Genomic DNA, 22,692 nt, shown 5'->3' on the forward strand with positions numbered 1-22,692 from the left:
ATTACACTCTTTTAAAATTTTAGAATAGAATTTTTACCCAGAATTATTGTACGAATGAGAAAGTAGAAATCAATATATTTTATTGGGAAGAGAGATTTTTTAGGAATTGGGAGGAAGTTACAATTCCTGTATTTTGTTATTATATATAATATAGATGTACAAAGAGAATTGTATTACACTATTTTAAAATTTTAGAATAGAATTTTTTCCCAGAATTATTGTACGAAAGGGAAAGTAGAAATCAATATATTTTATTGGGAAGAGAGATTTTTTAGGAATTGGGCGTGAAGTTAAAATTCTAGGATTTTGTTATTATATATATATATATATATATATATATATATATATATATATATATATATATATATATATATATATAGTATAGTATAGAAGAGAATATTTTATTGGGAAGAGAGATTTTTTAGGAATTGGGCGTGAAGTTAAAATTCTAGGATTTTGTTATTATATATATATATATATATATATATATATATATATATATAGTATAGAAGAGAATTGTATTACACTATTTTAAAATTTTAGAATAGAATTTTTACCAAGAATTATTGTACGAATAGGAAAGTAGAAATCAATATATTTTATTGGGAAGAGAGATTTTTTAGGAATTGGGCGGGAAGTTAAAATTCCAGGATTTTGTTATTATATATATATTATAGAATATAGAATTATAGATATTATAGATTATAGATTATAGATTATAGATTATAGATATTATTGATGTACAAAGTGAATTGTATTACACTATCTTAAAATTTTAGAATAGAATTTTTACCCAGAATCATTGTGCGAATGGGAAAGTAGAAAACAATATATTTTATTGGGAAGGGAGATTTTTTAGGAATTTGGCGGGAAGTTAAAATTTCAGGATTTTTTTATTATATATAGTATAGATGTACAAAGGGAATTGTATTACACTATTTTAAAATTTTAGAATAGAATTTTTACCTAGAATTATTGTACGAATGGGAAAGTAGAAATCAATATATTTTATTAGGAAGAGAGATTTTTTAGGAATTGAGCGGGAAGTTAAAATTTCAGGATTTTGTTTTTATATATAGTATAGATTGTATTACACTATTTTATAATATTAGAATAGAATTTTAACGCAGAATTATTGTACGAATGGGAAAGTAGAAATCAATATATTTTATTAGGAAGAGATATTTTTTAGGAATTAGGCGGAAAGTTAAAATTTCAGGATTTTGTTTTTATATATAGTATAGAAGTATAGATTGTATTACACCATTTTACCAGGACTATGTGGTCCAATGGTACCCGGGTTGGACTTCCATTTGGAAGGTTGTAAGTTCGAGCCTCATCTTTGTGTTTCAGTAGGTTGAGAAAGTATATGTACAGATACTACAATGTAATAGAGCTAGTAGCATTCAAATAGCAGAATTATATGGAAGTTAAAATTTCAGGATTTTGTTTTTATATATTGTATAGATTATTCAGATGATGCCTGATGTCACCATACATGATCCATCCAAACCCGTTAAAGACCGGAACGCCAAAACCCTTCTTATACCCTTGTCTTCTCTCGCTTACGATTTTGAATTTTTTTCACTTCTAACATCTGAAAATGAATTCTGCCGCATCAAAACTCGTCAAGCTCCTACGAATCTCTCCTGCCACGAAACCTACTTCTTCACTTGGTACAATTCTCTCTCTATGTATACACACACACACACACGATCAATGCATATAAATATGTGAGCGACAAATTTTGTAGTTTTGGTCATTTTGATTTCAAGAAGTATAATTTAATGAATTTCTCCCGTTTGAGTTTGGAAAGACTTTACGCCCTAATGTGGCGCTCATAGCGATATGTACAATCATTTTTTCTTTTAAAGTTTGCTCTAAGAGGACATTTAGTGAATATTTGGTGCGCATTTTACTTATTTTTTTTCCCTTTCTCCACTTTAGGAGCAAAGGGTGATTATATTCTGGGGAATGACCGTTTCTTGCTGAATTGTAGTGATGGGTGTACATGGAAGTTCGAGATTGTTCTACTCAACCAGTCCATTTCATAGTGACACTGACAATGCTGATGACATTGATAGTGTAGAAATTGATGACAATGATTTTGTACCTGAGAAGCGGGAGATAAAGCTCCATGGTGTGGATCCCAGAAAAGGATGGAACTCCCGCGGTGTCCACAAGGTATGTGTATCAAATTGGAGGGGTAAAAATGAACTTTGGTTTCTTATGGTTTTGGAGTTTGCATTGCATGATTTTGTTTGCTCAATATTGATAGTAAAGGGTGACTTAAATGCTATGCTATTGATTTATCACAACAGTTTTATGCATTGGAGTATTCCATCTCTAAGGATGTGATACAACCCAACTATCAAGTAGCAAAATTATATGCATTTTTTGGCTCTACTCCTTCATGGCAGGTTTTGAATGATATGTGGGATTTTATTGAATATTGAATACTCAAAGATCTAAATTATCTTAATGATGGACGTGAGGCACTGTAAATCCATTCCAAATTGATCTTAATTTTTCTAGGTTTGGAGTTTATTTTCATATTTCATATTTTATGGAGTAGTATCTAAGGCCATCAGGTGATAAAGTCCGTGGCATTCAAACCGTGTGTTTGCATTTCTTCTGAATTTGCTCATCTAAACGTGAAGTGTGGCGGTATAGCAGTGAAGCATGGCAGTTTTAAAGTTCTTATATGAATATCTGATTCGAGTGATGAATTACATTTAAAGAACCACTCCCGCACCCCGCCCCAATTCACAGGCAATTATATGTGGCAAAGTTGGACAAGCTCCTGTGCAGAAGATATTGAGAAATGGACGAACTGTAACTATCTTTACAGTTGGAACAGGAGGCCTTTTTGATCAGAGAGTAATAGCAGAGAAAAACTTGCCTAAACCAGCTCAGTGGCATCGTATTGCAGTACACAATGATATGCTTGGGGCTTATGCAGTTCAACAACTTACTAAAAAGTAGGGTTTATTATTTTTAGTATATTCTATAAAATGAATCTCAGTTTACCTCTCTGTTCTTCTTCTAAATTGTGAAGTCATTTCAGCTCCTCTGTTTATGTTGAGGGTGACATTGAAACCAGAGTCTACAATGATAGCATCAATGGTGAAGTTAAAAGCATACCAGAAATTTGTGTGCGCCGGGATGGTAAGTCAACAGCTTATATTTGATACCTTAGGAGTTTGATCATTACAAAGGGGTTATATGTTAATATCTTGCAGAAGAGGAATACATACTCTTCTTTTTCATTGAGGCTTCCAAAATGTTTGTAATGGGCAATAATAGTACATGGCCTGCTGCTACTAGGGTATATGTTACTAAAATAAAAGAGGAAAATCGGCTCAATAGTATGAAATGCTGAGATACTCCAATTCCCCTCAAGAGAATGATGAAATGCAGCATTCAATATTCCTAGAGTGAACCAATTGACCAAAATGCATATTGATGTACACATGAGTTTTTTTTTTCCCACTTTTTTTTGCAATTGGTGTGAGTAAACTTGTAAAGTCATTTTCATATTTTATTGGTTCATGTAGACTAACGGGACATGTGTTTATTTGATTGATCTGTAGGTCTTCATTAGGTTTTTAATATGCTACTTGACCAAGTACAAACTGGAGGGATATGTTTATTTGATTGATCCTTAGGTCTTAATTGGTATGGCACATTGCTTTAAGAACTTCCTCTAAGTCCCTTATAAAATTAAACCATATGGAGCTTTAGTTGTTTCCATCTGTGCTTTTCTTTCTAGATGTGCTTAGTTTGCAAAATCTATGTTGTCTGTTCACAGATTTACCTAGGGATGTTTCAAAACTTAGGGGCCATTTGGTAATATTTTATTTTGAGGTTCTGTGAAAGAAAAATGAAAAATAATGTTTGGTAATGTTTTGTTTTGGTTTGTTCTTGTTTTTATTTTTATTTATTTATTTTCTAACATTTACAAAGCAGTGGCTTGTTTTTCCACATAATTTTTCTATTTTATTTTTGAGTCTAATGCTATTGACCAACCACCTCTTTGACTCCTCTCACCATGTACCCATGGTATTTGACAATAGCCCACCCCCACCTACACCATCACACTTCTCTTTACCAATCTTAAATTCACCTTAGTTTGACATTTACACTTTCCCGATCTATTACACATTTACACACCCACCACACTCTCCTTTGATTCCCATCTCCTTTGACCTTATCCTATGCATACTTCACTTTTATCCTTAACAAGTATCTACTTATCACCCCCTTCTGCCCTAACTACGTCAGTGTACTACACTTAAACTTCTCTTGGCATTCCCCACCAACCCCTTTCTTTGACCCCTGCTCACCCTCGCTCCATCTAATCTCAGCTTGATCAGCTCACCATTACTTTATGGATAAAATATAAAAGCCAACATGCTTATGTTTTTACTTTCTTTTTGAAAAAACAAATTTCAAAACCATAAAAATAAACAGAACTAATATGTTGAGAATCGCCTCCTTATTTGTTGGGTCTTTGTAACTCTTTAACTCTATCTTTTTGAATAATGCTATTTTCATAAAAAATAATCCATTACAAATTGCATTCATGTCTGCAAACACAAGCGGAAGGAATGGTGGCAATCTTCTCTCTCTCTCTCCATTCCTAACACATTAACAATTTGTCCAAATATGTCCCAAATTTTCAGTTATTAATGTCACCCAAATTTGCCTTTTGAGATAGTTGACTGCACTGATATTCTCCATAAGAGTGAGCATAGCGTCCACTTTTATAGCAACCACAATGAAGTGCAGAATATGGAAAACTGAAGAAAATATACCAAGTCATGTCAAGATTGTTCATGCTGCGTCTCAAAACATTATTTTGGCACTTGTCAACTTCCACTGAAACCATATGAAATGTGTATCACCTCATAACCATTAACTATATACTGACATCAACCTCTGAGAACATAGCTATTGTCCTTGGTACAGAATTTGTTTTTACACCTTAAAATAAAATGTGTTGTCTCATTTGAAAGACATTGTTACAACTCATAATACTAGTTCATGTGTTCCTTTTGCAGGAAGGGTTCGGCTTATAAAAGCAGGAGAAAATGTCAGTAATATATCTTTTGATGAGCTGCGTAAGTCTTTTTTTTTTTTTTTTTTTTTTTTTTTTTTTTGTTGGTTGCATGATGAATATTTCTGCCATGTTATATTGAGATAGGTTTTGTACTAAATGAAAGCATATACATGTTCCTGATCTACTGCTGCACTGCTTGCATTTTTTATAACTTATTTTCCCATCTTTTGGTGGCAGGTGTAGGATTGCTTTAGTGGAGCCCCCTTCAAGAATTGTTTAAGGTTTTAACGGTGAGCTACTCATAATGATCAAATGATACTATTGTTGGGAAGTAATGAAGTATATTCTTGTAGTTCGTCAGAATTTTAATTTTCTGTTTCCATTTACAACTTGAATATTACCTTGCCCAACAGCTAATAACTATTTTATCTTATTGTGTTCAAAGAAAACCATGCACTTTTCCTCCTTTTTGTTTTTGTTGAACAATGGAAAGAGGGGAAGCAGTTGAAAAGAACAGCCTTTCTTCTTTTGGTCCAGTGGATGTGTCTATGCATTTCCTCATTCACATTAAGGCGATCTCATGTTATCTGTGTCAAAGTTGCAATAATGATGCCAAAGTTCTTTCATGTTTTAATTTGCGAGTAAATAGGTTAGCTTTTGGAATGAGAAAATGATAGTGGCCTCATATTAGTATGCAGGATTCCTTTTGGAATGAGAAAAAATGGTAGTGGCTTCATATTAGTCTTATGATTGATTCTTCCTCCCCAACAGAAGCTTTGTTTTCTAACTTGAAATTTAGCACACTTTGCTTTTCATCAGAAATGTCTCCAACTTTTCAATTTTGCATTAGATTGGTCAGGATGAAAATCCTCTTAGTTTTCAGTTTTGCTATGCTATTGCCCTACTTCTCTTCTAGCATTATGTTGGTCCACTGTTTAGAAAAATCCTTAAAAGAATAAGAAAACCTTTCTTGGATGAATCTTGGATCTCATTTAAGTTTCAAATAGCTGTGTTTATTACTACATGGCAAGGACTTAATAGATTTTAATGTTTGCAAACACTGTTAGAATGCTAGATTTGATTGAAACCCATTGGTTGCTTATGAACGGAATTGATTCTTAGTTTGCTTCCTATGTTGTTCATTTAATTGTCCTTCCATGGTCCTAGTATTTGTAGTTCTATTGTATATCATATTTTCACCTGATCAAAAAATAAGGTAAGTTATGACTTAGTAGTTACAGCCTTTCTCTACTACACAGTAGTAGTTGATTTGGAGTATGAGTTGGTGTTGTATTATTACAAATGTCCATATTTTTGTTAAGAAATCAGTTAATTTAAAGATATCTTCCAAATTTGGTCAATAGGATATACTGTTGCTGTCATGGCGGTTTATGAAAATATTTTGTACAAAGTAGATTATTAGGCCTTTGGCTAAATAGCATGTAAACAGGTCACAAGACCCTGGGAAATGGTAATTTTAAAAAATGTAGGACCTAAAATGCAGGGGAAACATGGAAATATAAAAAAAGCAGGGGTACTGGGTACATTTTAAAATATTTTTTTTCTTTAAACATGGATAAATATTAATTATTTACTAGTTTATAATTAAAGTAATATAAAATTAAGGGTATATAGGGCTATATATACTATAAAAATATAGGGGTTGGAGCAAGTAAGACCTTTGATGATGATGATGATAATAATAATAATAACAATAAAAATTATTATTATTATTTCAATTAGACTCCTGAATCTCATTTTCTTTTAGAAAATGTGTCTTAATTTTTTTTTAAAAAAAAAAAATTATGGAAACAGCCTCAAAACGTTTTGGGAAAGTTTCTGATGAGTTTCCATGTGATAACGCTCCTCCATAAGAATTTTGTTGCATCGTAGGCCTTTGGAGCTGATCTTTTGCTTTAATATGTAATGATGATAACTGTACCAAATCATTGGACCATGTGTATAGTAAATATTTAGTCCTGGAGGAATGCTATTTGCTGTAACTATTTAAGTAAAATATCCTGCTACCACTTATAAGGTTGTCATAACATCTGTTCCAATGAATGATTTCATTTTTTATTTAACCTGTTGATGTCCCAAATGCTGTCGAAATACCATTTGCTAAAATCTTACAACTATCTTTTCCATGACAGTGCATTAAAAACGAAAAAAAATCCCCACATTTCATGGGGAAAGGGCTGCCCTGATTGGGTTTAAGAAATTTTATTTTAATTGAGTCAGTATAAGCCACATTGGTAAAGGGCTGCCCTGATTGGCTAAATGCTCCCCAAGTGCACTTCAGAAAGCACTAGGATGTACGTTATCTTCTCAAGCACTTTCATTCAATCTGGCTTTTGTATTAACCTTCTTCTATGTTAAACTTCTGATGGCAATTTAATATGAAATTTAACAATAGGTGTTTCGGGCTTGTAATGCTTTTGTTGTAAGACCCAAAACTAAATATGTTGGTTCTTCATTGTACTTATTTAACAATATATACACATCTGTTTTTGCTTCTCCAGCTTTCATTTCAACTGTGTTATACAGCTATTAAGGTTTGGCAGAATTAACTCGAGTTCTTACCTGCTACTTTACAGTTTCTTAAAGGTCCAGTAAAATTAGTTACCATCTATTTTGGAATATTCCTAGGTATTTTTTTTTTTTTTTTTGTGCATTATCACTTTTGCTGATTGATTGAATGGTAAAAAGTAAAGAGGAGACTCTATGTGTGTAGTACTTGAATTTAGGTTTGAGTAATTTGATTCTGGGACAACTAGTAAGCTAATGGTTCATGTTTCTAGAAATTAGGTGATAAATGTCCATTTGCATCATGATTACTATTTTTATACAGCTTAAAATTTCGAAGTGACACTTGGAAACCATTTCATTCAACACTAAACTATTAACTACCCTTGTTTATTTTATGCTTACTGAACTTGGCATGCCTCTCTATAAATAGGTACTCAAATCCAAGCTACTCTTGCCTCATTGTGGTTTTTGTTGTCATTCTCTAAACACTAATTATTTATTACCATGCAAGAAGTTCTTTTTCTAGTGTTTCTTTCATTAACCTCTGTGATAGCATATGATAATTGCCCTAAATGTGGCACTATGGATGTGCCTTACCCTCTTAGCACCGGTGATAGTTGTGGAAACCCCAGCTATAGGGTTTACTGCAACAATGGTGTTTTGAACTTCTTATCAGCAACGGGATTTTACTACAAAATCCAAAGTATAGACCCGAGTGCCTCGAGACTCATTATCAGCCCTCCCGTGATACTAACAAACACTTGCATGTCTTCTGATCTAAGTTTAGGGGGCTTGACGATCGACCAAAACTCCCCATTCAACATATCTTCTCGCAACACAGTAATGTTATTGAATTGCTCGGAGGGTATTCTTCTTTCCCCTCTGAACTGTTCTTTGAGCAGCCCTTGCAGAGTGTTTGAGAGGGGGGTGGGAGAGGGGAGAGGGTGTGGGGATACCCTTTGTTGCTCTTACTTGAAAGATTCATCTATGACTTCTCATAGAATTAGGGCCAGGGTTGGAGGGTGCAGTGCTTATACATCTGTGGTGGATTTGAATCCAGGAGATGTTAACTTTCATGCATGGCACTATGGCATTGAGCTGCAATGGATACCTCTTACCTGAGATTGCCACTGCTTTTAGCTTCAACTCTGTGGTTGTGTCTTGTTAGCTAAGCTGAATGTGTTTTGTTGCGAGCTTCATTTTCTTTTTAAAATAGTTGTTCTACATATTTTGTGTTTGAATAAATAACCTTGGGTGATTGTTTTTGGTCCTTTTTGTTGTTGTTGTTGTTGTTTAATGGTGATGATGAGAGAAATCTATAGCTACTACTCGAGAGTGTGCATTAGGTAAACTATATTCTGTATAATATATTGCTCGCAAAAATTATATCGTAAAGATAAATCACACTACGAAGATTTTGTGCGATGTGCTCAACCCAAGAGGGTGTTATAAATAATCAAATTTGTGACTTTTAAGTATCAAAATCATGTTTAACTTAGTCACTCCGTTTGGACTCCTTTTGGACAAGTGCATCACATTTGGTTGGGGGAATTACAATTCTTAATCAAGTTATCCTTCTTACTTCCTAACTCTAATTCATTTTAATCTATTATTTATAAAAAGTAACAACAACAATAATAACATCATCATTATTACCGATTTATTATAATATATATTATAATCTATGGAATGTGATTCATTTTAAGTTATAATAATAATAATAATAATAATAATAATAATAATAATAATAATAATAATAATAATAATTTATTAGATATTTTAGTTTTTATATTATTTATTCTCAATTCCCATGTAAACCAAACGATGTATGTGGAAAATTTGGTATAGATCTGTCAAAGACCAAACAACAATATTTTGCACATGTTTAATGGCAAATTATATTTATATGGTCCACCTAGGTATATAAATATGATAAAAAGTACATAAGGTACATACAAATAATATTACATGTACAAAAAAAATAACACCAATAATAGTGAATTTATGTACTTACATTAATGAATCTATGTATTTACATTATTGAATTTATGTACCTATAAATCTATAATAGTGAATTTATATGTTTATAATAGTGAATTTTTGTGCTTATAATATTAAATTTATGTACTTAAAGTAATTAATTTATATATCTAAAGTAGTAATGACTTTATAGTTATAGATTTATGTAAACGAAAAAAATATAATAATAATATGAGTGTCATTTAAAATATCTCAATTAAATTTTGTTAATGATATATGGAGTATTTTTTATATATCAATTTTATTCGTACAAAAAGGAAAAGGAGAAAAAGAGAGAGAGAAAAAAAAAAGTAAGTTGGTAAAATTTATGAATTAGGGTTCACTTTGCACTGTATGATGTTTAATAGGTAGGGAGTTGGGGACGGACTTTGCTACACTCTCCAGCATTCATTATTCATACACATTCGTTCCTTGATGTGACATTTTGTGGTGAATTAAAATTTAAAATAAAAAATTAACCACACAAAATTAGCATAAAGTAGGGAGTTGGGGAGTATAGAATAGATACTACCTTGTAATAGAGTCAATAGTACTTAAAAAAAATCTATAAATTAATAATTATATCAAAGCTAACAAGCATTCAAAAAAAAAAAAATATCAAAGCTAACAAAAAAAAAAAAAAAACCAATACAATAATGATATATGAAGAAATATGTATAATAACATGCAACCCCAATCGCGTTGGTCAGACTATTGACTTCTTTTGTCGACTAGGGTCATAATGTGAGATTTACTTAATGTACATGTAAACCCTAAGATATATAGTGGTTGCGATTTCCCATGTCACTCAAATATGTATACTAGCATGCAATTCCAATAAAATTAATTAGATTATTAACTTCATTTACCGACTAAGGTCACAATATAACATTTACTTAATGCACATATAAACTCTAAGATATATAGTAATTGCGATTTCCCTCGTAAATCAAATATGTATAATAGCATGCATGTTATGGTTGGAAGAGGGACGAACTAACGTCAGTGCATGCGTAGGATAAAACTAAAATATTAGAAGAAGGTGGTTGGACTTCCAACTATTTCCTATATATAAGTGGAGATTCAGGTTGCACCACAACTAAGTCTTAGAATATACATGTCTCTTCAAATTTGGAAGAGGGTGATCGGAAATAGCTCAAATTTTTAATACCATATGATAATTATATTTTAATTTTTATAATTTAATATATCTTTTTGTATTTTGCGTTTGATAGAGATTATTTCTAACCGTACCATAACGCTTACATGATCGGTATCGAGCCTACTCACCTAGTAAAATCGTGCCCGAGCATGACCGACCTATTCCCGCACTTGCCCAACCTAGATCTCCGAGCGAGTGTAGTCTCGCTGGCCAGCGAAGAACAGTGCTTATCACTTTGCCTCGACCAGATCAAGTCGGGCCGAGGGTCAGACCTACTATACCTAGAGCCGTGTTTAGCATAATCCTCGCAGCCCAACTCAATGACTGTGAATCCGATAGAATCAGGAATTCCTAGACACGTGGAGAGACCCATCAGGGCCCCGACCTTACCCTATGCATGCAATCCACGTGCCACCCATTTCGAGGGATCAACATGTGCTCCCTCGTACCTCCTATAAATACCGCATTAAATGCTATGAGGAGGGACTTTTGGCACCTTCTATACACTCACTTTTAGCTCGGGAACCTCTGACCCACTGTCACATGACCCGAGCTAAAGACTTAAACCAACAAGCAGGCCATAGTAGGATCCCTGTACGATCCGACCTCCATACCTTACGGATTTGTAGAAATCCTCATATTTAATACATCAGCGATAATTATATTTAATTATTATCAAAATTTTTAATTTTAAAAATTTAATATTAAACTTTTATCTTTTGTGATAATTATATCGTAATTATAAATTTATTATAATTTCAGATTAAAATATTCCAAACTGGCTTGACCTTCTTAAGTTGGCACACAATTTATTTAAAATATTACAGTTCAATATCTTTTAAAAATTTTACTTAACACAAATAAAAAAATAATTAAATTAAACTCTTTAAAAATATTTCACATATATATAAAATTATACTCAAAACATTATGACTATCACAAGAATTGATGAGTACTTTAGAGTCATATAGGCCTGTTTGGTAAAAAATTAGCCTATAGGCCAATTTTACAATCGTTATACCCTACACCACGGCGCACATAGCACTGTGCGCCGCGCGCCTCCCAAAATGACATCGTTTTGGGGTCGTTTTGGGAGGCGCGGTAAGAAGTTGCTGGGATTATGTGTATTTGTTCACACAGTTATGTGTATTTGTTCATACAGTTATGTGTATTGGTTCATACAGTTATGTACATTTTTTATACAATTATGTACATTCTTTTTATACAATTATGTACATCCGAATCAGAAAATTTGTGTGTATTATGTTAATAGTTGATGTGTATTATGTTAAAAGTTTATGTTTATTATGTATTATGTTAGATTATGTGTATTATCTTTTAAAAAGAGTGTATATTTTGTTATATAATTATGTACATTCATGTATACAATTATGTGTATTATAGTATAACATTATGTACATTCTTGAACAGCGGGTTTTTTTAAAGAAAAAACTACTGCCATTCACTGAGGCGGGAAATTTCAAAAAAAAAAAAAAAACTAAAATGATATCGTTTTGCATCTGGGCGCATAGTGCAACGCGCGCCGTGGTGTAGGATATAAAGTGCCCCAATTTTAGCTTATTTGACAACTATTAATTGTTTGATTTAGTTAAAATATCAATATAAATGTTTGGTTAATTAACTTTTTGCAACTTCAAAAGGCTAAAATTCAAAAGGCTACTCCAAGCAACTTTTTCAATTAGCTTTTTGAGAAAAGAAATTATACCAAACGGCTATCAGCTAACAGCTAATTTACCAAACACTTTTCTACAATCAGCTAATGTTATCAACTATTTATACCCTCTAATTAACAAAATCAGCTAACAACTAACAGCTAACAGCTAACAGCCATTTTACCAAACAGGGCCATAATATAATTAGATATAATGGTCACATACTGTAAAGTTTGTTATTAAAATTTTAAAATTAACATGTTTGGTTCACATAATGGATTTTGGGGAATATAAATGCTATTCCATAAGGAATTGACTAGATGAAGTAGAATATGAATTTTATTACATTGTTTGGTTCACTAGAGGAATGAACTTCATGAATTACATTCCAATGGTTGGTTTAAGAAATTGAAATAGCACAAATATTTAAAAGAAAAAATAATCCTTTATATTAAACGTTTGAATTATATATATATATATATATATATATATATATATATATATATATATATATATATATAGAGAGAGAGAGAGAGAGAGAGAGAGAGAGTTGCACTCGGGTGCGAACGGCTCGCCCAGGCGCGAAATAGAAATGGATTCTGTTCGTCCACGTGTCCAGATCTAATGGATGAGAAACACTGATTTTTTAAAAAAACGCGGTGGCATTTTCGTAAATAATTGAACATCGAAGTGCAAGTAAAATGTATTACAAGTGCATGTAAAATGTATTATAGGTGCAAGTAAAAATTTACACTGATCATCAATACTTAGTTGCACTTATAGTTCTAAGTAGTTGCACCTATAGTTCTAAGTAGTTGCACACATAGGTATAAGTAGTTGCATCTAGGTGTATGAATGTTTGCGAGTGGTTTTCAGGAGTATTACTACCCGCTGAACTCAGATCAATGAATGTTAACAAGACAAAATTACATGCACTTATAGGTGAAAGTAGGTGCACAGATAGTTATAAGTAGTTGCACCTATAGTTATAAATAGTTGCACATATAGTTATAAGCACACCCAGGTGCATGAATGATTGCGGAAAGTGAATGCTAACAAGGCAAAATTACATGCACTTATAGGTGAAAATAGGTGCACATATAAGAGATTTTACTTGCACTTCGATGTTCAATTATTTACGAAAATGCCACCGCGTTTTTTTTTTTAAGTTATTAGATCTGGACACGTGTCACGCGCTGATTCGTTCGCATTTCCTTCCTGGGCACTTATTCGCACCTGAGTGCGTCCATATATATATATATATATATATATATATATATATATATATATATATATATATATATATATATATAATAAATGTATTTAATATACGAAGTTTATTTTTAATTTATATATTGTGTCTGTTTTTTTTTTAATTATAAATTTTGTTATTAATAAATAAATATATGTATTTATATAAATGAATACTGGGTCGAGATCAGGTGTGAAAGATGTCCCAGGTGCGAAGATGCGGTTACATTTGAGTCGTTGATCAAATCTAAATCAACGGCTCAAATCGATGAATTAAAAAAAATGCACCTCTGGAAGTAAGAAGTAAAAGCTAAAAATGGCGCACCTTAAATGTTAGAACAACACATCTGAAGTGTTAAAATGACGCACCTTTAAGTCTTAACATCGTGCACCTTAAGTGTTACAAGGGCGCACCTTAAGCTATAGAAAGACGCACCTAAAGGTTTAGAATGACGCACCTTAAATTTCAACAAAAAACACACATTAAGTTTTCCACTAAAGAATTGGCGCACCTTAAGCACAAAAACCACACACCTAAAGCTTTAGAACAACGTACCTTAAGTTTGAACAGAAAACACACCTTAAGTTCTTAACTGAAGAGCTGACGCACCTTAAGCACAAAAATCACGCACCTTAAGAAGGAAAACCACACTCCTTAATTTTGACCTAGACGCAAAAAGACCAAATTGCCACCGTATTTTTTTTTAATCCGTGTTCAATCTGGGTTGTTGATAATATATACAAGATATACAAAAGTTCTAGTATAACTACAATACTACAAAGGGTGAAGTTGTATTTTTATAGTATAATACATTTAGTAATGTCCACATATAATTATTCACAACTACTAAAGTTATACTAACTATACAAGGTAATAATTATACATAATTTTCTTCTACTAATCTACAATCAATTATCTTCTCTTTCCTTTCAATCTCTCCTCTAATTAAGTCACCAATTGATTCTTTCTTTTTATGCGTCTCAACTAAAGCACCTATGTTACGTACTTAAATTTAGTACGTAACAGAAGAAAATTTCGAAAAGACTTCTGGCTCCATTTCATATTCGAGTCACGACAAACTTCAATTTTACACTTCAAGCGTGTGAAAACTTCAAGAAGAATAACTAAATATATATATATATATATATATATATATATATATATATATATATATATATATATATAATAATAATAATAATAATAATAATAATAACAACAACAATATATTTCTATACTTTTTTTTTAATTATAAGGGAAGTGATAGCCTATATACACACTACTTGCCTCAAGTGAAGTTCAAACCTTTCACCTTCCACTTAAGAGAGCAATCAGATATTAGTGGACCACAAGCCACTTATTATTTTCTTACTTCTTAATTCTTTCAAACTCTCCCGTAATTAAGTCACTAATTGGTTATTCCCTTTTATGCATATCACAGTGCCAAGTCGGGCAATGCATTCCGTACTTAAACATCAACTCTCTCCTCATTGGCCTTTACTAGGAAACAAATATTTTATCCCTCGGAAAAAAAAAAAAAAAAGGAAACAAATATTTTATTTTACATGTATAAATAAAGAGTTTCAGCACCCAAATAAGCCTATAATATCTTATATTCAATCATTATAGCATGGACCATAAGGTGGACCAATTGCATAAAATTCATTTTTAGCATATTAAATATTTATTTTTAGTATACAAGTTCATATTTTGAAAGTTATTTTTAATGTGCTGAATTTTTGTTTTATATACTATTTAAAAATAATCTTTCAATATATTTAAAATAAACTTTAAATATATTAAAATGAACTTTTATCAATGATCTAGTAGTCCACATTGAACTATGGATCATGAACCATCGTACAATTTGCCCTGTTATATTCTTCGAGTTTGATGTTGTAAATACAGACGTATACTACGTATAATGCATGCGGTGCTAGGGTCGGTTTCGGCCACAGTCCCTTCGCATAGTCTACTTGGTGGTTTGAATTATGAAGCTCGGAATACTTGACAGTGGGTCACAGGTTCCCGAGTCAACAGTTAGCCTGTCGAGCTAGCCAAAAGTCCCCCTATAACAATTAATGCGGTACTTATAGGGAAGAAGGAACATGCTCTGGTCTCACGGCATGTACGGCACGTGGAACCCATGCACAGGCTCATACCGGGGCCCAAGGTGGCTTGACCACATGTCCTAATATTCCTGAGTTCACTGGGTGTACCACCATTGCGTTCTACCGGTAGCATCAGGTCGGTAGGTCGGTCCTAACCTGACTAGGTCGGGACACGGATTACTATAGCGCATGCGTATGGCTGCCTATACCTGAGCTCGAAGAGAAAGATGGTCGGGAAGGTATGCGTATCAGGTCGGTGCGGATCAGACTGAGCTTATTCATATAGTGGGTTCGTTACCGACTATTATATATGTACGACCGATATGGAATAATCCCCATAAGAGTCAATACTCAATTTGGTCCTTTGACTATTAGAATTTCACTATTTTAATTTGGTCGTCGACTTTCAAACTTGCTCAATTTTATCTCCAACTATGCAACTATTAACCAAAAATGATGTTCAATCAAGACTATTTTTGTTTGGACCAAAAATTATTTTAGGTAAAAATTACATAGTTGGGATAAAATTGAACAAATTTAGAAGTCAAGTACCAAATTAAAGTAGTGAAATCTTAATAGTGGAGGGACTAAATCGAATATTAACTCACAAGATCAAGAAGAGTTGCTAGCTGATAATATATTTGTTCATTCTTCCTCAGATACCACCATATTTCCAAAGTTGTCACTAAAGTAAATGGGATTGGATTTGAGCCAAATTCAACTTCTTCAAATCATGCTACTCATCTAAGTCTACTAAAATTAAAGATGTTTTTGCTTTTAACAATTTCTCCTTAAAAGACAAAACTTGTTATTTTCACTTTTGAAGGCATATATTTCCCTTTAGCTAAATTCAAAGAATTCTATTGGCAGCCTACTTTTCCAATTGACAATATAGACAACTTACCGGATTTGGTTCATCGACTATTAAGATTTCATCACTTTGAATCTTGATTTTCAAACTTGTTTAATTTTATCTCTAACTATGCAATATTTATCTAAAATAGTCTTTGGTCCAAACCAAAATAGTCCTGATTAGAACCATTTTGATTAACAATTGCATAATTGGGGATGAAATTGAACAAATTTAAAAATCGATAACCAAAGTGGTGAAATCTTAATAATCGAGAGACTAAATTAGGTATTAACTCCAATCGTTATAGCCTACACCACGGCGTGCGTAGCACTGTGCGCCGCGCGCCTCCCAAAACGACGTCTTTTTGGGAGGCGCGGTAAGAAGTTACTGTGGTTATGTATATTTGTTCATACAATTATGTATATTTGTTCATACAATTATATATATTTTTATACAATTATGTACACTTTTTTTTATACAATTATGTACATCCGAATCAGGAAATTTTTGTGTATTATGTTAAGAGTTGATGTGTATTAGGTTAAAAGTTTATGTTTATTATGTATTATGTTAGATTATGTGTATTATCTTTTAAAAACAGTATGTATATTTTGTTATACAATTATGTACATTCATGTATAACATTATGTACATTTTTGAACATGGTTTTTTTTTTAAAAAAAAAAATTAACTGCCAAACACTGGGGCGGGAAATTCCAAAAAAAAAAAAAAAACGACGTCGTTTTGCATCTGGACGCACAATGCAACGCGCACCGTGGTGTAGGATATAAATTGCCTATTAACTCCCATTGTTCTACGGTTCTACCAAATTGTATTTTAGTTCACTCCTTGTAATTTATAATAGTGAACAAGCACATTGTTTAATACAAATAAGAGTTTTTCGCATTTTTTGTCCCACGAATATTACGACACTAACAATGTTGATCTACAACTTTTAAAAATTGCATAATTGGTCCACGAGTATCAATTTCTTAACGCAAATAGTCCTTCCGGTGAAATCTCCATCAAATTTTCACCGGAAAAATAATTTCTCCTTTATAGCAGGGGTTGAATTTTACATATTAAAATTTTTCAATGAATTTTAGCTAGCAATTTGATGAGAATGACTGAAATTGAAAAAAAATTAAATACTTAAAACAAATTTACAATCTTGAAACTCATATACTACAATTAACAAGACCCTAATAATTATAAAACCAAAAGTGAAATTTTCTCTAATTCTAATTCTTGTGTGAGTTTGAATTTTATGCATTAATATACTAAATTAAATATTATTTTAGAAATAATATCTAAAAATCTTGAACTAACTATATTTATTAATCAAATAAAAGAACAGCCACAAAGGAAACATTAGTTCAAAAATGAACGAGGCAAATTATAGTAACTAATAATATTTGCACACCCACCTTTTTCATTCATTACTTACATATTCAAGCTGTTAGCAATCATATATATAGAGATCAGCTTCCGCTCTTGGTCAGTCGAACACAAATAAATCAACAAAAGAAGGGAAAAAAAAAAAGGCTTTGACGGCTCACCAAACGCCTAAAAACTCACTACATTTCTTACACACAATCTATTGCATGTAACTAACACAGCTGAGAACCGAGCATGGTTTACACGCCAGGCAAAAAAATATATATATATCAGCATCACTAAGTTAATGAACTTATGCAATAACCGCTGGTCTACTCAGCCTTTTTCCTTCCATTGCATCTTTCTTCCTACGACAAGTTGCGCATAGGAATGGACCTTCCCACGGCTTTGATGCAGGCGAAAAGAAGGGACCCGAATTAACAGACAAGCCCTCGTTTGGCGGCTGATCTGCTTGGCATACAGCACATCTGAAGATACCAGAGCTTGAGTCGAGAGGAAAATCCTTCCCCAGTCTGCACAGATACACATACATAAATTTATGAATACACCAAACATTACATGCCATGGTGCAAAGAGTAAATAGTCCAATGCCCTTTAATGAACGTCGTGAACACATATAACATTTTTGTGGGATTAAAGGGACACACAAAGTAACCCCCTCTCGTATGGAAAAACCAATATGGCCAGCACTTTGGTCCTTAATTGGGCCAGCCCGGTGCGAACGGGAATTAATCCGAGTATGGTACGAGCTTAAAGATGCCTCATATTGTTAGGGCCTATTCAGGACATCTCGTGGTTTAACCAAAAAAAGGGACACAAAGCCAACAACTAAAAATGTAAAATTACTTTTCTGGTCAGGAAATATTAAATCAGATTTCTCAATTCAAAGGAATTAGTGGAAGAGATATCTACCCAAACCCAATTTACCAGGAAGGTTGACGTTACTACCCTTGCCTGACTTGAAATATACTGGAACCAAAACATTGATAGTCATTTTTCTTGTTCTCCCACGCTAACATTTATTGTATTACTACTAAATACACACACTGAATATTGAGTAGAACAAGAAGATTATACATGGATGTGCACAAGAGATTATTTAATATGTTAACATAATTCCAGTATAAAATTGATTTACATGGACATGTATACATATACACAGCTATATGCATATATAAAAAAATTGTGCATGCACATTTATATATAGAACGACAAAAAGTTTAGACATCTCTAAATCTTAAATTTTCAAAAAATTGTACTATATATTACTAATTAACTTAACATGTCAAACTTATTTAATGCACCATCATAAAGGTGTAACTTAATTTCACAGAGAAGTCAAATAAAGTCCAAAAGATTGCTAAAGCGTCTCATATAACCAGTTCAAAACTTAAGTAGGCCACATTTCTACAAAGAACAAGACACTGTTCTTTAAACCAGATAAAAAATTCAGCTACAATTCTACCAAATAGCAACTTGCACAGAGATGGTAGTTGTTACAAGTAGGTATAATAACAAATTTTGTTAGGATGAGGAACTGATGAAGGCAATAAAATATTAGTTCAACTAATGCTACCCACACCAAGGCATTAGAACATGTTATGCCCTTCATGGATTAGAACAAAATAAACAAACCATATACACTTGTAACTTAGAAGTATACATTTGAGAGACTAAAAGTAGAATATATAGTTAGACTTAAGTAGTTCTTCAATAATGGAAAACTAACAGTTAGTCCCAACCACAAATGACCACTTTTATTGTTGAGGGGTTACTGTGTTGAAATGAATAAAATGCAGGGAGCAAAAAAGGAATATGTCCAAGTTTCTAAATAAATGCATGTCAAACATTCCCTAAAATCCCTGCACAGATCATTTTACCCCACATTAAATCCAAAAGGTGAAAAGATGCATATAAGCCATACCTAGGCAAATAAAAAACTCTAACATTTCACTCACAAACAGAGGAATAAGTGAAACAATCGAACTGACAAATATTCGATCAGTGTTGATATGATAGGGCATATGACATACCGCTCTGCAAGCATTGCGGATCCCTCTTCAAACAATTCTTCCACAACACCAACTGCAGAGAGCTTATTGGACCTAGAGTTATGTGATTTCCTCCCAAATATGAGTGAACTAAACAAACTTTGTTTCTTTATAGGCGTTGGCGGTAAGGCAGGTCGGTCATAAGGAATAATATCAACAACCAAGCAGGTTGTATCATCCTTCAAACCCCGTGACCTAAGAGCCTCCTGAGATCAAACATAGAAGAATTAGTGAAACACTCAAAAACTTAAGTTTAGTACTTGAGAAAACTCATCAAAGTCTACACCTTAACAACCAGCCTCGCAGCAAGTTCTGCAGGTAAGCCTCGGCAAGACTGGGCAGCCAAATCAGATGATAAAGCATCCCATATACCATCAGAGGCAATTATAAGCCTTCCACCAGCATTTGAAAGCTAATGATAAATAGAGAAACAGAATAAGTTAAAAACATAGTACTTACATATTAAATCAACATTAGAGAAGATTAAAATTCATGCAGAAGTAACAAACCTTCACTTGCTTAACATGAGGTATAGGGACAATAAACTCTCCAACATCTGTATCACCTATTGACCTTGAAAGGCACAACCCACCAGGCCAGCAACGCAGTGGACCAACCTGCAAACCAAGTGAATTTCATCCATAAACAAATCAGTATAGATTTCCAAACCCATGAAAACCCTGTCAACAAGCATAATCTGTCTCAATTTTTACCTCATTACCACCAAAGACATTAAGCCTTCCAACTTCACCACCACTGGCAGTGACACGCTCTCGTTCTTCCTCATTCTCTTCCAACCTATGGTCGACTGTCAACAGGGAAACAACCCCTCCTTGTGTGTCCAGTATGCATCGAGAATCCCCAACAGATGCAACAGTCACAGTCCATTCATCAATTACAACAAATGTTACAGTTGTACCTGATGTTTCACCTGTTGTTAAAATAGAAACCTGAGTAAGAACAGGTGAAAAGGAAATGGATCCAGTAAAAAAGAAGGTTTTATCTACAAAGGTAATTCAGCAATTACCTTTCTGCTGAAACTCTATATCTGTTTTCACAAACCCAGCAACTAATGCTCTAGGAAGAGCTTGAAGCCACTCTTCCCTACCAAGTCCTTGGGGAATTGCACTCAAAACATTGTTCAGCAGATTCTCTTTTGCAAATATAGCAGCTGATATACCATTATGCCCATCAAAGATCTACCAGAAGAACACAAATTCAGCAAACCCAGAAACAGGCACTGCCTAATTATTATCATAGATTAATAAAAAATTCCAAAAATTGACAAGTAATTAATTCAACTACCGCAAAAACTGAAAATGAGGTCGTCGAACTGCCTGAAATCCTCTGACAATCAGGCTTAATCAGAAAATAGTCCTCCCCTTTCTTAGCCAGAGCGGCTTGTCCATACTTCACAGTAGGTTTCTCCACCTTACTCTCATTCCGCAGCTCGCGGCCAATCAGAGTCCCCAGCGGCACAGCAACAGGCGTTGGCTTTTGCTTTGTCATCGTAACCTCCGCCTCGCTCATTTCTTCACTCTATGTTCCAACATTTTCCAAATCTTCACTTCAACCCTAATTCCGAAAATCCCAAACACAACAAACGCAAAATTTCAAGATCCACCACTCTTACCACACTACTCTAGTCACTGATCTACAAACATTTTCAAGAATTCCCCGCACAATACAGAACTATCAAGAATTATAACCACAATGTACACAAGAATTCCCAAAAACAAGCTCTGAAGGCTCCATTTTCACTCAAATCAAAATTGACAAGCAAACACAACATGGATATTCAGTGCATCTATATGCATACATGTATAAGAGCAAGTGCAAGTAGAGAGAGGAGAAGAGAGAGAAACTTACAATGAAGACAAGGAAAGGAATCAAGAGGAGCTAAGCATTGTACAGAAGGGAAGCATATAGATATAGGAGTGTATGTATAGGAGAGTGGGGGGATTTGGTTCAGGTGTGAGCTGGAATGGATCGGAATGTTGACAGTGAAACCCTAGAGAGATAAAGACTGGGAGAGAGATATCTGTCGTTTGATTGGATGAAAATAAAAGAAATGAAATTTCTAGAGAGAGAAAAACAAGGGTGGGGTGCAACGCGGGGAGACAAATGCGGCTTTTCCCTATTCTCACAATTATATATTCACACTTCTATATTTGGCAATGATAATAATAATAACTATGTTTATTACTCAAAAAATAAATAAATTCTTTAAACCTGTAATCATTATGGTGTTTGATAAATAGTTGTTAACTGATAACTGTTAGCTGATTGGGTTAGTAGTTTGAATGGTTGACAACATTAGTTGATTGTAGGAAGATGTTTGATAAATTAACAGTTAGCCGATAATTGATTACATGCAAAATAATTTTCTCAAAAAGTTGATAAAAAAACTGTTTTGAGCAGCTTTTTGAATTCTAACATTTTGGAGCAATAAGCTATTACAAAAAGCTAATTAATCAAACACTCATATTAGTCATTTAACCAAGTCAAACAGCTAATAGTGCTCAAACAAATCAAATTTAATTGATAAGCTAACTATGTTACCAAACATGGTTTATATCTAAATT

The 22,692-nt window shown here is 33.1% G+C and overlaps 3 protein-coding genes across 6 annotated transcripts; 2 read left to right on the forward strand and 1 right to left on the reverse strand.

Moving 5' to 3' along the window:
• Positions 1-1,493: 1,493 nt before the first annotated feature.
• On the forward strand, positions 1,494-7,536 carry LOC109155389 (single-stranded DNA-binding protein, mitochondrial). 3 transcript variants are annotated; one of them, XM_019303086.1, is made up of 7 exons: positions 1,494-1,676; positions 2,000-2,184; positions 2,773-2,981; positions 3,068-3,168; positions 5,064-5,123; positions 5,300-5,352; positions 7,216-7,536. In XM_019303086.1, the coding sequence occupies exons 1-6, from the start codon at positions 1,604-1,606 to the stop codon at positions 5,314-5,316; spliced, it is 645 nt and encodes a 214-aa protein (XP_019158631.1). In that variant the 5' UTR covers positions 1,494-1,603; the 3' UTR covers positions 5,317-5,352; positions 7,216-7,536. The 3 variants fall into 3 exon arrangements, with proteins under 3 accessions (XP_019158631.1, XP_019158630.1, XP_019158629.1); XM_019303085.1 differs by lacking the exon at positions 7,216-7,536 and adding an exon at positions 5,508-5,880; XM_019303084.1 differs by lacking the exon at positions 7,216-7,536 and having other exon boundaries at positions 5,300-5,798.
• A 505-nt stretch (positions 7,537-8,041) lies between these two features.
• LOC109155390 (wall-associated receptor kinase-like 20) lies at positions 8,042-8,856 on the forward strand. Its single transcript, XM_019303087.1, has one exon. The coding sequence runs from the start codon at positions 8,096-8,098 to the stop codon at positions 8,711-8,713; it is 618 nt and encodes a 205-aa protein (XP_019158632.1). The 5' UTR covers positions 8,042-8,095; the 3' UTR covers positions 8,714-8,856.
• A 9,173-nt stretch (positions 8,857-18,029) lies between these two features.
• On the reverse strand, positions 18,030-22,206 carry LOC109155388 (probable protein phosphatase 2C 5). 2 transcript variants are annotated; one of them, XM_019303082.1, is made up of 8 exons: positions 21,977-22,206; positions 21,413-21,682; positions 21,135-21,306; positions 20,821-21,038; positions 20,617-20,724; positions 20,394-20,519; positions 20,090-20,313; positions 18,030-18,568 (listed from the first exon to the last, which is right to left on the reverse strand). In XM_019303082.1, exons 2-8 carry the CDS (start codon positions 21,635-21,637, stop codon positions 18,349-18,351), a joined length of 1,293 nt encoding a protein of 430 aa, XP_019158627.1. In that variant the 5' UTR covers positions 21,638-21,682; positions 21,977-22,206; the 3' UTR covers positions 18,030-18,348. The 2 variants fall into 2 exon arrangements, with proteins under 2 accessions (XP_019158627.1, XP_019158628.1); XM_019303083.1 differs by lacking the exon at positions 21,977-22,206 and having other exon boundaries at positions 21,413-21,966.
• Between the last annotated feature and the right edge of the window lie 486 nt (positions 22,207-22,692).

Source organism: Ipomoea nil, unplaced genomic scaffold, assembly GCF_001879475.1.
Source record: "Ipomoea nil cultivar Tokyo-kokei standard unplaced genomic scaffold, Asagao_1.1 scaffold2701, whole genome shotgun sequence".
NCBI classification, from domain to species: domain Eukaryota; kingdom Viridiplantae; phylum Streptophyta; class Magnoliopsida; order Solanales; family Convolvulaceae; genus Ipomoea; species Ipomoea nil.

Bases quoted from the DNA above. Each gene is read 5' to 3' on its own strand.
- LOC109155388 (XM_019303082.1), bottom strand. From the start codon at position 21,637: ATGAGCGAGGCGGAGGTTACGATGACAAAGCAAAAGCCAACGCCTGTT. The intron at 21,039-21,134 runs GTAATTGCTGAA...TTTTAACAACAG, and splicing joins TATAGAGTTTCAGCAGAAAG to GTGAAACATCAGGTACAACT. The intron at 20,314-20,393 runs GTGTAGACTTTG...GTTTGATCTCAG, and splicing joins CTGCGAGGCTGGTTGTTAAG to GAGGCTCTTAGGTCACGGGG.
- LOC109155390 (XM_019303087.1), top strand. From the start codon at position 8,096: ATGCAAGAAGTTCTTTTTCTAGTGTTTCTTTCATTAACCTCTGTGATA.
- LOC109155389 (XM_019303086.1), top strand. From the start codon at position 1,604: ATGAATTCTGCCGCATCAAAACTCGTCAAGCTCCTACGAATCTCTCCT. The intron at 1,677-1,999 runs GTACAATTCTCT...GCTGAATTGTAG, and splicing joins GAAACCTACTTCTTCACTTG to TGATGGGTGTACATGGAAGT. The intron at 2,982-3,067 runs GTAGGGTTTATT...AAGTCATTTCAG, and splicing joins GTTCAACAACTTACTAAAAA to CTCCTCTGTTTATGTTGAGG.